This window comes from Drosophila arizonae, chromosome X (assembly GCF_054131065.1).
Source record: "Drosophila arizonae isolate 15081-1271.41 chromosome X, UAZ_ARI_1.0, whole genome shotgun sequence".
Taxonomy (NCBI): Eukaryota; Metazoa; Arthropoda; class Insecta; order Diptera; family Drosophilidae; genus Drosophila; species Drosophila arizonae.
Window position 1 is genome coordinate 9,907,495 of NC_142927.1, and position 15,055 is coordinate 9,922,549.

The 15,055-nt window shown below is 42.7% G+C and overlaps 2 protein-coding genes across 2 annotated transcripts; one reads left to right on the forward strand and one right to left on the reverse strand.

The window, feature by feature from the left end:
- Positions 1–1,925: 1,925 nt before the first annotated feature.
- PPYR1 (Protein phosphatase Y regulator 1) lies at positions 1,926–3,697 on the reverse strand. The gene has a single exon (XM_018014467.2). The coding sequence runs from the start codon at positions 3,560–3,562 to the stop codon at positions 2,405–2,407; it is 1,158 nt and encodes a 385-aa protein (XP_017869956.1). The 5' UTR covers positions 3,563–3,697; the 3' UTR covers positions 1,926–2,404.
- A 6,969-nt stretch (positions 3,698–10,666) lies between these two features.
- LOC108618453 (uncharacterized) lies at positions 10,667–11,998 on the forward strand. The gene is made up of 2 exons (XM_089474941.1): positions 10,667–10,901; positions 10,980–11,998. The coding sequence occupies exons 1-2, from the start codon at positions 10,773–10,775 to the stop codon at positions 11,844–11,846; spliced, it is 996 nt and encodes a 331-aa protein (XP_089331067.1). The 5' UTR covers positions 10,667–10,772; the 3' UTR covers positions 11,847–11,998.
- The last annotated feature ends 3,057 nt before the right edge of the window (positions 11,999–15,055 follow it).

Genomic DNA, 15,055 nt, shown 5'->3' on the forward strand with positions numbered 1-15,055 from the left:
GTGCCCGAGTGTGCGTCTGTGTCTGTGTGTGTGTGTATGGGTGTGTGTGTGCGAATATCTCTCTTACTCTAACGCTCTAGTGCGCTTCATGCTCATAAAATACGAGATAATAAAAAGTGAATTATGAGCCCGCGAGCAGCGACGGCTACAAAAAAGCTGAAAAAATAGCAAACAGCAGCTAGGCTGCAGCAGCGGCTATAGGCGACTAGCCAAATGCCCTGTAAAAATGAAGTGAACTCTGTGAAAGCTAAGGAAATTTGCTTTGATGTTGAAGATTCCATTGAAATCGAAAGGTTCTTAAGTGAACCGGTTCAAAATTGATCATTTTTTGACAAGTTCATTATCCTGCGGAAGATAGCTGTACATCATTTGGCTCGAATTCATTCCAAACTAACTCATCTATAGATGTTAAGCCTTAACCATTTGTTAGTCGAACCGATTGAAAAACTTTTGATCTTCAAGGAGCATTGCGTAGGCTTCATATTGGACCTCCTGAAGTTGTGAAGCAATAGAAGTTCATGAAGTGCCTCCCCGCTAATGCTGAGAAGCTTCATTTAGCAACTCAATTGTTTACAGGGTATTACAGCTATTGCAACCAAAGCAACTAGAACAACAACAGCAGCAGAAACAGCAGCGAGGAGCAAAAAAGAAAACATTTAATTGCAATTGTTTGTTTTCCTGCTAGTTTTTATTTGCACTTTAATTATGAAAAATATGAAACGCAGCACCAACTGCAGCGGCAACTAATTTTTACAAGTTGCAGTTAAAGTTAACAGCTGACAGTGGGGTGGCATGGGGCGGTAGGCGTGGCGCAGCCAGAAGACAGAAGAAGCCGTTTAAGTTATGAGCAATTTATAAGAGCGCAGAAACTGAAACTCAGTCGTAAAGTAGCGAAAGCCAAGTGCATCAAGTGAGTGAATTTGGGTTAATTGAATTACATTCGATTAAATGGGTCGCAGGATAGCTCGAACTAGCCGTATACCCTGTGAAAAAAGGCTTCTGGGCTGACTTACTGACTAGGCTGATCGGATATGATTTTGTGATTTTATTTATTACTTGGAATTAATTAACGGACAAAAAACTGACTGACTGATTGATTGATTGACAGACTGACCTGTCAATTGCTAATTGACAGAATTGACTGATGACATATGATACTCTTTGACTTAACATACTGAAATATTCAAGAGGTTGATTGATACACTCTGCTAACTGATTGATTGCTTGATTGACTGAGACATTTCCCTGACAACCCGGCTGCTCAATAGATTTATGTGCTTACTGTTTAAAATCACCTTCGAAACTCATTAAATGATTGTCCGATAGATTGATTGACTAATTGATTAATTGATTGATAGACTACAACGTCAGCTAGTGTAGCTGAACTGTTTGTCCCGCAGACTGATGACTGAATGATTGATTGACAGACATTCAACTGCTATTCACCAGACTGACGATTGAAAGAATTCACTGATTGATTGCAATCGATTGATCCATTTGATTAATTGACTAAATTGACTGCTGACTGCTTCTTGATTGATTGATTGACAGATCTATTGACTCGAATGGTGACTGAATGATTGATCAAATAAGTAAAGTAAATAAGAGTGATTTAATTGATTGACAAACAATCAAAAGATTGCTTGATAATTTCGACAGACTTTTGATTGACTTAACTGCCAATCGCTTGACTAACTGACAACTGACTGAAGATTGATAAACTCGCCTGCTGATTGGCTGGCTGGCTGACCATTTTTACTACTCACAGTCCGATGATTGGTCGATTGATGGATTGATTGTTCTCACCTGCTTGTCGAAAAGATTAATGAACTCGACTGATTGATTGATGGACTCGACTTGACTGCTTATTGGCTGACTTATGATTGGCATAACTAAAAAATAAATAAGTTGACACAAATTGGCTATTTCATTCAGCTAAATTGGATATATTTATTCTTTATCGGGACTAGTCTTTATATGGGAAATATTACAAAAAATCGCGTCTCAAAAGAACTACATTATTTCAATAAAAATTTAAACATTTTTTTTTGTTGTTCTTCATGAAAAGTTTTTGCTAGAACACAAGGTGGCCAAAAGAGAGAACAAAATGTTTAAAGAATGCGTCGATTTGCTAAAAGTTGCAGAAAAACGAGGATGCTGGAAAGTATTTGACGTAACAACGGATTGATAATGCCTTGAAATTGGATGGGAGTTCCGAATATCCCATCGACATTGAAATGAGTGGGTCTTCGGGTGTTTGATCGCTGAATTGATGTAGTCATAGTTTTTAGTTGATAGTCGATTTGATTAATTGATTGATAGCTCAAGGGATTGATTGTTGGAGTGAGTAATTGATCAATTGTTAGTCGTTGTTGAGCTATTGATAGATTGCTTGCTAATTGCATTAGCCGAGAGTTGGAAACTCGGCTTCGTCATTCATATTGATCGGATCGGAGCCGCTCTTGGCTGCGGACTTGTTTAGCGAACGTCCGCCCCCCCAGCCGCTGAGATAGCCGCTGCGACGGCGATCGTCCTTGAACTTGAACTCAATGTTCATCACGCGCTGCAAGCGTCCCACGCGCTGCGGATACATCGATGCATCGTACTCCAGCCCCATATCGGAGTCCGACTTCATTGGCTTCTTCTTTGGCAAGACAATCATCTTCTTCCAGTCCGGCTTGGCGACCTCCCCCTCGCCGGGCTTGCGTATGTTGTAGGTGGGCTTGGCACGCTCCACGCACATGGCGCGCCACTCCTCGACAGTTATGTACTTGGTATTGTCCTCCTCATTGGCATTGTCGCCCGCCTGCTGTGGCGATTGCTGATGCGAGGACTGCTGCAGCTGCTGCTGCTGCTCGTTGAACGAATCATCCTTGTCTGACAATATGTTTGGATTCTTCATGGCAATGCTCTGCTCCTCGATGTCCTTGATGACCGAGCCCCAGTTGTGGGCGCCGCCCCCGTTGCGCTTCACCACCGCCTTGATGCCCGTCTTATCGGAGCCCGAATGACGATCGAACTTGCTCTTATAGAGCCGCCCATAGCCGCCGCCCTTGTTGCTGTTGTTGATGATGCGGCTGAACACGGCGCGCTCCCTATAGTGACGCTGCGGCTGTGGCTGCGGCTGCGGCGGCTCCAGATGCAATGGCTGTTGCACCTTTGATGATTGCTGCAACTGTTGCTTCTGCTTCTGCTGCTGCTGCTGCAGCTGCTCGCGTTCTTGCTGCTGCTGTTGTTGTCGTTGCTGCTGCTGCTGCTTTGGCTGCATTTCGGACTTCTTAGACTCTGGCTTCTGTCCGCCGTTAGCCAGCAAGGTGCCATTGACATTAAGGCAATCCGCCTTGAGGCCCCGCTCGCCCTGGCCAGTGCCCTTGGCCTTGCCCTTGTTGGCTGCCTTCTTGCCCAGCACCAGCGATTTGATCTTCTCGCCGCCCTGCAGCTTCCTGCACTTGAGCTTCGAGCTGTTGTCCAACAGCTGCAGCTTCTTCTGGCCAATGCACAGATCGCTGGCCTCGTCATCGATGAACAGCAGCTGATAGCGATTATTGCTAAACGAATCCATTTTTCAAAAAAAAAAAATCAAGTTTTTCACAATATTTATTCTCGCACGCCAGCTAACACAATCGTATCAAAATAAACTCGACAAAAACTGAACGTACTTCGATATTTCAATACTAATTTCTCTCGGACTACTAGCTCAATCCGAAATGAATAGAAAATATTAAAGAGGCATTTATTAACAGACTGCCTGCGTCACATACGTCAAAAGGAACTTAATAGAGGCTGTACAAATAGGAGAAATACGACTTCTTTTTTGACTTTTTTTTTTGCATTTGTTTTTAAGCTGTATCCATGATTTTTAAATGGAATGGAACAACACTCAAAGGCAACTGGAGCGTGCTAAAGCTGTCTTTTGTCTATCGGGAATATGTTTATGCAGAGAGTATGATATTTACGATCATTCCCAACGTTTAAGCGATCGAATATAGAATCATGCGAAAATCGTAAATTTATTACAAATATCGAATGTTCTATTCCCTCTTCGAGATGACGATCAGCTCAACATTAGTAGATCATATCAGCTTAATATATGTATGTATAAGAGTGCTGCATGGATCGCTGAAGGTCACTCATTTATTAAGCAAAGAGTTCTCTGCTGTCTACCCGCGCATTTAACTTAAGCTGAGGACTCCATCAAGGTGCGAGGGGAAGTACTCAAGAGACATGATCGCAGCGATCGATTGATCTCTCTTCAGGAGACTTATATGACTTATATGACTTGGTGCCCCGTTGCTTCCATTTCCTAGTTATCGCTACTTTCGTAGCAAGATTATCGATGTTGGTTGACTAGCTTTAAGTTTAAAGAAATAATGCAGGTTTATGATTTTAATTTAATTTAAATATTATCTTTTATTTTAAAGATTATTTTCTTGCAGCACGTCTACGTACGATAAGAATATTCAAAAGAAGGGTCATAATTTCAGCGTGACCAAATATGCTCATTAGATAAAATACTTTTAAAGTGTTGAATAATATTATGGTTGATTCTGGTATTTCAGCACTCGCTCAACATTCTCATCGGTAAACCACTTCTAGGTTTAGTCTCCATCCCCTGAATATGCAGCTCCAATTAGCTCTGCATCAGCTTATCATTGTCGCAGCATCCTCGCATGCAGCTAACTGAGCTCAGCTCAGACTATTCTCACATCTCCTATCTCCTATCTGTGACGTGCAAGCCTCCAGCTTTAAAGCTGCTGCAAATAACTTGATGCGCACCTACGGAGCAGAGCTCAGACCGCAGACTTGGCAGGTTTTCCAGTCTGTGTTGTTGTTTTCCTTTTGTTTTGCTTTGTTGTTTTTAATGTTAACTCTTGGCTATTTATTTTCTGCTCCCAGCTCCTGCTTGGCTGCATTAAATTGAACAACTGCTGCCGTCGGGCAACAACAAAAGCAAAGTCTATATGCGGAGGATAAAAAAAAATGTCTGTAAACTTTTTTGCGCGAGCCCCGCAATTTTCTCTCTAATTAAAACGGGTAGCACACGTTGGCTGTCAGTGGCAACGGCCACGAATTGAAGGTGTGCCAGTGTGTGTGCCAGTGTGTGTGTTGACTGAATTGCAAATTAAATGCGAGAGATGCAACAAGGAAAAATCTTGCTAAGCAACAAAACCTCTGGTACTTTCCCCATCTCTCTCTCTCCCCCTCTCTCTCTCTCTCTCTCTCTCTCTCTCTCTCTCTCTCTCTCTCTCTCTCTCTCTCTCTCTCTCTGTCTCTCTTCGCATCACCCTCTCTTTGGCGATATCAATAATGGCAATTAGTAAGCATTTGACGTGCAGCACTAAGAAAGTAGCTTGTAAATTTTTAGACATGCATGCTAAAACGCACAGCGTTGCCAGACAGCAGCAGAGAACAAGATGAATGAAGCGGCAAGTGGTAAGTGGCAACAGGCAAAATATTTGTGCTTGTTAAAATTGATTGCCTCGTCAAACGAAATCAAGTGAGAGCCTACAAATCGGGCGCAGCCGACTAAGCAATACCCGTTCCAATCTTGCGATTCGCCAAACTCCCATTAGCATGTATAAGAAAATCTTATATTTCATACGAGCAGAGAGAGTGGCACTGACACTGTCCAAAGCCGAATATACTCTTTGTCTTTTTGCAGGACGAGTATCAAAGAGAAAAAGAAGGTGAAGCAAAGCACAGCAAAGCTGCTCACACACTTTTCAACAGCAACAACAAGAAATGGCAACTGTTTGCTTAGAGGCTACCTTTTGGGCTGCTAACATTGATTTATATTTGTATTGACACTTAAAGGATGTCCCAGCCCCAACCCCAATACCATAGCCAGCCCGAGCCCCAAGCCCAGCCCACGTTCGTGTCTTTGTCTCGGCTGTCCATTGTCCCGCCGTCCTCTGTCTGTTTGCCAAGCGCACAAATTTGTCCCTGTCATTGTTTTACAAGCCCAAAAGGGAGCCCAGCACAAAGCACAAAAGACGAAGATGAAGACGAAGACGAGCAACTGTTTCAGTTAAAAGCACAAAATGTATCGATTAAAAACAAAAACAAAAACAAATACAAAAACAAACACAACAAGTAAGAAAGCTCTAGTCGAGACTGCTCGACTACGAGATCCCCTGAACCCTTGGAGCAATAGATATTTCAATAATTTTTCGCGTCTTTCAGCTTACACAAGAAACACGCACACACACACACAGGCACGTACGCACACACAGGCATACATACACACACATACATACACACACACACATACACACACACACACACGCATACATACACAAACAAATACACACACACATACACATACACACACACATACACAAACACATACACACACATACACAAACACATACACACACAAGCACCCACGCATAAACACGCATGGGCTGCAGTGTGCGCTTACTATGAGAACTTAATTGTTTAATAACTTTTTTTATGGACGTACGATCTTCATGAAACTTTCAGATTATGATTATAACATGGATATGCATGTAATTGCCAAAGCACAAGTCTCTAGTATTTGAAATACGCTTTTTACAAAAGTGAGGGTGAGGGGGTGAATTTAAGGGTGGGGGGTAAATTTTAACAAAAACCGAAATTGTATAAATTGCATATAAGTATACATTAAAAATTTGGAGACTCTAGCAATAAAGGTGTAGAAGATATAATTTTATAACTGGTTTTCGATAAGGTTTTTTATCGATAAAAAAAGATCGGGATGAGTTATCGAATTTTAATGATAAACTTGATATGCGCGCTGTAATTACGGACATTTTAAAAAAAATTTGAAGTCTCTAGCTCTTATATCTTCTGAAATCGACGCGTTCATACATACGGACAGACGGACAGACGGACAGACGGACAGACAGACGGACAGGGCCAAATCAACTCAGCTCGTCACCCTGATCAAGAATATATATACTTTGTGGGGTCTGCCACGCCTCCTTCTCCCTGTTACATACATTTCAACAAAACCATTATACCCTGATTTCCCATTGAAAATGGGTTCAGGGTATAAAAACAAGATATCAGAGCGCAGCCACGACTAGCCGAGGCGTGAATACACTCGGCAGAGTGAGTAAACAAACATAACGGATAACCGGTTCGGTTCGCAAATAAAACAATTGAAATCTGAAATGTAATGAAATCAAATCTGAGTTGAAATGAATTCGTAATCATCCACTGGGTGTGGTTCAAGCCAAAAGCTATTGCAATTCACAGAAAAAAAACACGATCAAGCCAATAGTAGTTATAATAGTACAGTAGTATCCGGCTATAACGATGCTCAAGAAATCAAGAATACTCGAAAGACACTATAACCGTTGAAGTTTGCTCATATAAATATGTCGCAATAAACGTGCGGACGTTATAAGCAGAGTCGTTATAACCGAATTCTACTGTATATATAGAAAAACTGGTTTCAATACGATAGAAAGTCAAGTAAAGCAATAGAAATGATTAAAATTAGACTGAAATTTACTTTTTCTTATTCTCTATAAAATAAAACGTTTTTTCATAATTATTAAGTGATCATTAATCACTTGATTTGAATATGAATATATACTATATGGATATTATATTTTCACTAAATGCGCTTGAAGTTATGGGAATTCAAATACACTGAAGAAAACTATTCGAGCCTTGGTTCAAGTCAAAGAATTGGTTTGAATTGCGAATCTATGTCTCGGCAGAGAGTTAGAGGCGCTTGACTATAAGAGTGACTCTCTTCATACCCATCAAGAATATATATCTGTTATATGATGTATTGTACATCATCAAGCAGGTGTTACATACTGTTTAAGAGATTTATCATACCCTTTGGCAGCGTATTAAAAAGATTTGCCTTTGAGTTTGGCAGGCAGCAAATGTGGAGTGACACTTGACAAGCAGACAAACAAACAGATAGACACCCAAACAGACAAACAGACAGACAGACAGACAGACAGGCGAACAGACATGAAATACTGAAAAAGAGAAAACAGTTTGTGACCTGGCCGACAATTTGATTGGGAGTTCGCTTAGCTGCATTTGCATGCGCAAATCAGACTCGAATTTACACTGATGAGGTGCGCAGCTAAATGCCGAGCTGTATTTGGGAGAACTGAAAAATAGAAGGTCCAAATGAACCTGAAGTTGGGCTGTTATAGGGTTTATAAGAGGGGGGCTAGCGACTGTGAAAAACAGACTTTGTTGCTCTTTAGATATCCGTATTCTAAGCTAATCCATAATTCAGGCATATGCCCTGAAAGCGAACAAAGATTTGATACCAAGATACCAAGAGTTCGCATTGTAAATGGCGAACTGAATGTGGAGACGAGGATATATTTTATATTGAAGCTCAGCCATAGATGGGTATAGGTAAACTGAATAGTTGTAGGATATACCCATAACACGTACTTCATACATAGAACGGTGCTCAAATGGAGATTATATGGTTAGATCTGGTTAGATATATGTAGAGAATATTTTACATGTAAACTCATTGCATCTTATGTGTAAGATTAATATATTGATATACCCACAAACTGAACATGAATGCGAGCAGTAACAAGACTCTGATATAGATAAAAAGATATCCATAACAAGATAAAGTGAGTATAGACAAAAATGATAAACTGAACATTAAGTTTATTTATTTATTGCTTAAAGATTTTGACAAAATCGGGAGTCAACATAAAATTAAAAGGCCTACTCAAAGTACAGAAAATAATTACAATAGTTGAACAACCTAACTAAGATTCAGTTAAAAGATTCGGCTACTCTTGGTCATTGTACATGTGCGGGCACATATACATACATACATGCATACATACATACATACATACACACATACATAAATAGATTGCTACATTCATGTATACCTACACACATGCATACATACATACATACATAAATACGTTTAAAAATGCATACATACATATGTATGTACATGCATGCATAGATATGTATATACCTACATCATACATTCATACATACATAAATACATACATACAAACATATATACATACATACATACACACACACATATACATACGTACATATACATACATACATACACATCCATATCTACATACATGCATACATACATATATACATTCGTACATATATACATATGTCTTTACTCTTAAAGTGATCATAGAAGTATCAAAATTTTAGAGCACACTCAACTACAGTGGGCCTAGAATAGAGATTGCCTCTCCATGTGGGAAGAGAACAGCAAAGAGAAATCAGAAAAGAAATAAAAGTTTTCATTGTGAAATAGTTGTTGGCAAATGTTGGATGCGTAAATTTCATTTTTATTTTAACTTGGCAATGGAATGGGACAAACTGATTAAAGCACAATGCACAAGTGCCTCGAGTGGAGTGCACAAATACATACATATGTATGTATACATACATATTTGATAAGCAGCAATCGAACTCGAAGCTCATTCGCTTAAGCCAAAAGCCAACGAGAATCGGAATTGAGCCTAAGAGCTGAACTGAACTGAGCTGAGCTGAACTGAGCTGAGCTGAAATGGAGGTGGATTGAGAGTTGCCAGGGTGATCCGGATGTGCTGAAGAGAATGCTGTGGAGCTGCAGCTGGGGATGTGGGGAGTTGTGTGAGATTAAAAATACATTTTTAATTATTCAAAGGAAGCAAAACAAAAACAAAGCTTCAAATTGCAAATTGAATTCGATGCTTTGAATTGTAATTTTGATTCGATGCGATGCGATTCGATTTGATTTGATTTGATTGAATCGAAATTCCAGTTGATATTCAAATTATTTGCAGCCACAATCGAAAGCATTTTTTATTTTTGTAACTGATGAAAGACGTGCGAGCGAGACGGCCGATAGGCAGACAGACAGCTGAGGCTGTGGCTGAGGTTGAGCAGCTTCTTCTTCTTCTTCTTCATCTAATTTTTACAACAATTTTAGAACTTAATCCTTGAGCAGCAGCTGCTCGGGGCCAACTCAAATGGGCCAGAAAGCAAATGTGCGACGCTGCTCTGCTCTAACGCACTCGCCCAGTCGCCCTGTCTCCCTGTCTCTCTGTCTCACTTGTTGTTTGTTTATCTAACGAGTAAATACGATTTTAATTAAATGTAAATCACATTGTCAACTCACACACAGACACACGCCCATAAAAGTGCCTTCACTTCAGCTAACAGCAGCAGCAGCAGCAGCAGCAGCAGCAGCAGCAGCAGCAGGAGCAGCATCTGGAATAGAACTCACATCTGGCATTGGCTTTCCATGTGGGCCGCACACGAGTTGCTTATATAAGCACATGCGACTATTGTCTACCACAAGTTCACATTCAGCACACACAAACACACACACGCACACACTTGGTAACATGCATATGGCTTGTATCTTTCAGCTCTGTGCCCTGTCTGCCCTTAGATTCAGCCACTCTGCCAGCACAAGCCGCAAACACCCTTGAGATTATTAATTAAAAGACAAGAAAACATAATTTCTAAATTTACACACATGCAAACAAACCAAAGAACACAAAAAGAAACACAGTTAGGCAGACGTAGCGAGGGGCGGAGGAAGAGAGAGAGAGAGAGACAGAGAGAGAGGGGGGATCAGGAGTGAGGAAGATATATAGAGTTTTGCCTAGGCTGTTGCCACTCGCAGCCAACAGCGTTGCCAGACATGTGCAGCCCAGTGTTGCACAGCATGCGGCGTTGTGCAACACTGTATACCCTTTTCGTATGTGCCTGTCACTTTCAGCAGTCGAAAGTTAACTTTTCCCAATTTTTCTGAAATGGATCGCTCCACAAGCACCGACCTGAGCTTGACTTATGGAAGGCAGACGCCACGCAAGCCGCCGCATCGCGTCATCTTCGAGGTGGCCGTTGATACGGAGACGCAACCATCGCCGCGTCCCGAAGATGTAAGTCCAATGGGACTGCGTGCTTCTCTCTCACATATCGCTGACCTTCTTCTTCCGCTTCTGCTAATGTTTTTGCAGAACGGCGCTGAGTTTCGTCGCTTTGAGCTGACCGTTCCAGATCCGAACGACAAGCGCCTGATGATCATCTCGTTGATGAATGGCCCAGCCGATCCCAATTTCCGTTCACTGATGGGCGAGCTGCGCTACAGCCTGGATAAGGTGCGGCGCGAAGAGGCCGAGGCCGAGGCCGCGGAGAAGGCAAAGGCCGAGGCAGAGGCGAAGGCAAAGGCCGAGGCAGAGGCGAAGGCTAAGGTCAAGGCAGCGGCTAAGGCAAAGACCGAGAAGAAAGCAAAGACCGAATCGAAGAGAAAGGCCAAAGCCAAAGCCAAGGCAAAGGCAAAAGCCGTGGCAGAGGCGAAGGCAAAAGCAAAGGCCGAAGCAGCGGCGAAGGCGAGGGCCGAGTCAGAGGCAAAAGCAAAGGCCGAGACAGCGGCAAAGGGAAAAGCCGAGAAGAAAGCAAACAAGGCCGAAGCCAAGGAGAAGGCCAAAGCTGAGGCAGAAGCGGATGCAAAAGCCGAGGCAGAAGCGAAGCTGAAGGCCGAGGCAGAGGCGAAGATAAAGGCCGAGGCAGAGGCGAAGGCGAAGGCCGAAAAGATGGCAAAGCTCGAGGCAAAGGAGAAGGCAAAAGCCGAGGCCAAGGCGCTGGTAAAGGCGAGGGCCGAGGCGAAGGCTGTGGCGAAGGCAAAGGCTAAGGCCGCGGAGAAGGCAAAGGCGAAGGCCGAGGTGATGGCTAAGGCGAAAGCCGAGGTGAAGGCCAAAGCCGAGGCGAAGGCCAAAGCCGAGGCAAAGGCCAAAGCCGATGCGAAGGCCAAAGCCGAGGCGGCCAAGAACCGCTCGAGCCGTCGATCGCGTCGCGCACGCAAGGCGGGCTCCTCCGCATCCTAGACTAAGCGGGTGTAGCCGGAGTGACCCTAGTATAGCTAAAAGACCGTTCTTCTCAGTCTGTATTTATATGTATGCATGTATGTATGTGTGCATGTGCATGTTTCTATGTGTGTGCATGCGTTAATAAAAAATGCAAACTCCACTGGGAACAATCGAACAGCTTAAAAGCCAATGGGCGCCATAACCGTTACTCATTTATATAGATATATCTGCATACATACATAGTGTCTATACATATGCATGCATGTGCATATCCCTCGGATGCCGGCAAAGTTGGCAACCTGCCCGATGCTCACTTAAAACGACATGCAACGCCCTTTTTATGCCAGCAAAAAGTTTATAAGCGCAGATTACAGCCAAAAGTAGTTGCGCATTTGATGCGGCGACAGGGCGTGCGTGTCTCGCCAGTGGGCGTGCCAGGCAGTGGGCGTGTCGCAACAGCGGGCAGCTGCGCTAAGTTAGCGTTTAAAGTTTGCAGTGAGCCAGAACTCACTCGCATCGATACGCGGCCCAAAGCAGCCGATGCAAATGATCGCGCATCTGTGTGAATGGCAAAGTGAATGGAATGAATGAAAATGTGATCAATCAGAAAACAAAACAAAAACATATAATAACAAGTAAGAAAGCTCTAGTCGAGAGTGCCCGACTATGAGATCCCCTGAACCCTTCGAGCAATAGCTATTTCAATCATTTTTCGCGTCTTTCTGCTTACACAAGATACACACACACACACACGCATATACACACACATCATACACACACACACACACATACAGAGATACGCACGCACGCATAAACACGCATTGGCTGCAGTGGTGGCTTACTAAGGGAACTTAATTGTTCAATAACTTTTCTTGTGGATGTCGTTTCTTCATGAAATTCAGATAATGATTATATCATGGATATGTATGTATTTGCCAAAGCACAAGTCTCTAGTATTTGAAATACGTATTTTACAAATGTGATGATTAGGGGGTGAATTAGGGGTGGGGGGTAAATTTTAACAAAAACCGAAATTGTATAAAATACATATAAGTAATTTATGGATATTTAAAGCAAACCCCGATATGCGCGTGCTATACACGGACCTAGAAAAAAATTTCAAGTCTCTAGCTCTTATATCTTCTGAGATCCACGCGTTCAAACATACGGACAGACGGACAGGGCTAAATCAACTCAGCTGAATGTCGCCCTAATCAAGAATACATACACTTTATGGGGTCTGCCACGCCTGAGGAAAAAGTAGATGCGATAGACGAAAAGCAAAAATGAGCAAACATATGAAATAGATGCATGGGCTGCATCAGCGAATATATATACATATGTATGTATGTATGTATGTATGCATGTGTATAGATACATTTGCATGTGTGTGTATGTACACTGGCTCAGAGCATATTTCAAGCGGCACCTTTAAAAAAGTTTGTTGGTCTATAAAATCTAAATTATTGGGTATATCCGAAAAATTTAAACGCATGTTGTTAGTGTGATGTTTAGACTATTTTTTAAATATTTTTCCAAATCTGCATATTTACATGCAGGAGCGTAGCTTGACCTTCTATAATGGGTGGATGATTCTTATTGAGAGGCATATTTTACAAATAGATTAATAAATGCTAAGAGGTTAATCAATGCGACTATCGAATCAAGTGCTGGCACTCAAAACTGCAAAGATGTATTGGGTTATAATTGGGTTGATTTCACACGTGACCGGCATGATCGTGCCGTGCCTGGAAAGGCTTTCACAGCCATCTAAAAGGATGTGGGCAGGAGCAATATATCAGTGTGTGTGTGTGTTGCTGTCCCTTTTCATTTGGAGCGCAAGCAGCGTGACTTTGTCTCTCTGTGTGAAGAGGTGGGCCTAGCAGGGGGGGAGGGGGGGAACAACTCAAAGGCAGCATTGTCATCGTTTATGCCGTCAAAGTGAAAATCCATGCGCAAAATTATATGTCGAAAGTTTTCACTTTTGATATGCAAGGCATTCTGCCTGGCATTGGCGTTGACATCATCTTGGCATGGGCGGGCAGTGGCAGTGGCAGAGGGGGAAGCGGGTGGTCTGTCGTGGAGCCGTTGCTCTGCATGCTCCAGTGACGCACTCTGACAAAGACACATTTTACTAAAGCAGCGCGGAGAGGAGCGTGTCGGGGGTCCAAGCAGGGGCAGAGACAGAGGCCGAGGTGGAGGCTAGCGACGGGTCGGGAAGGAATCTACCAATTACTCGAGTTACTGGCCCAGTCGCTCTCGCTCGGTCTGTCATTGAAACGTATCCGGCCTTTTAGCCTTTCAGTCTTCTTCCTCTTCGCTCTTTTTTTTCTGCACAGTTGCTCTGTGTGTTTCACTCAGTTCTCACCCGTTCCGTTGTCCTTTTTAGTTTTGTCTATGAGACGGCGGCTTCCTATTCGACTGTTTCCTTTCTGTTGACTTTTCCTTGGGTTCACTGGCGCCAGTCGAGCCCCTCAGCCCCACGGCTGCCTGCCCACCCACTGACTTTATTTTTTTTTTTCTAATTTTTTTTTTTTTTTTGCTGGAATTTTCCGGCATCTTGCCTGGGCATCGTTGAAAGAGCTATGTAATCTACCCTACTTTACAGTTGAGAACGCAAAGAGCGCCATCTGTCGGGTGCGGTTGCGGCGGCCTTTGCAACTGCATTCAATGCACTCGACAGACCCCACTTTCCAGCCGCCCCTAGACCACACCCCCTTTTCTAGCTGCTTGCTTCCCCTATTTCGTCCTATTTTTCATTCCGTTTGCACACTTTGGTTAATTTGATTTCTCTGCAACTTGGCTTTGATTGCGAGCGTGTGTGTAGAGTGTGTGTGTGTGGAGTGTGTGTAGAGTGTGTGTGTTGAGTATGTATGTTGAGTGTGTGTGATCAGTCAAGCCTTTTCTTCTTTTGTTCACATGCTCGCGTCTCACTGCGAATGCCATTGCCCCCTTGGCCAACAGTTGCGAGAATAAAGAATTCCCTATTCAAATTTGCAAGTCCCTGGCCCTGGGCTATATAAGTCTACATATGTATGTATGTATAATGTAATTATTAAGATTAGCGAACGAGTCGCTATAGCCACATTCCTACAGTCCACATATATAGAAATACATACATAAGCACTATATAAACTAGTCTCTACGTACCTTCATACTACCACCGCACATAATAAGGGTTAATATTTACTATACTATATGATATACGATTAATGAGCTAGATAGAT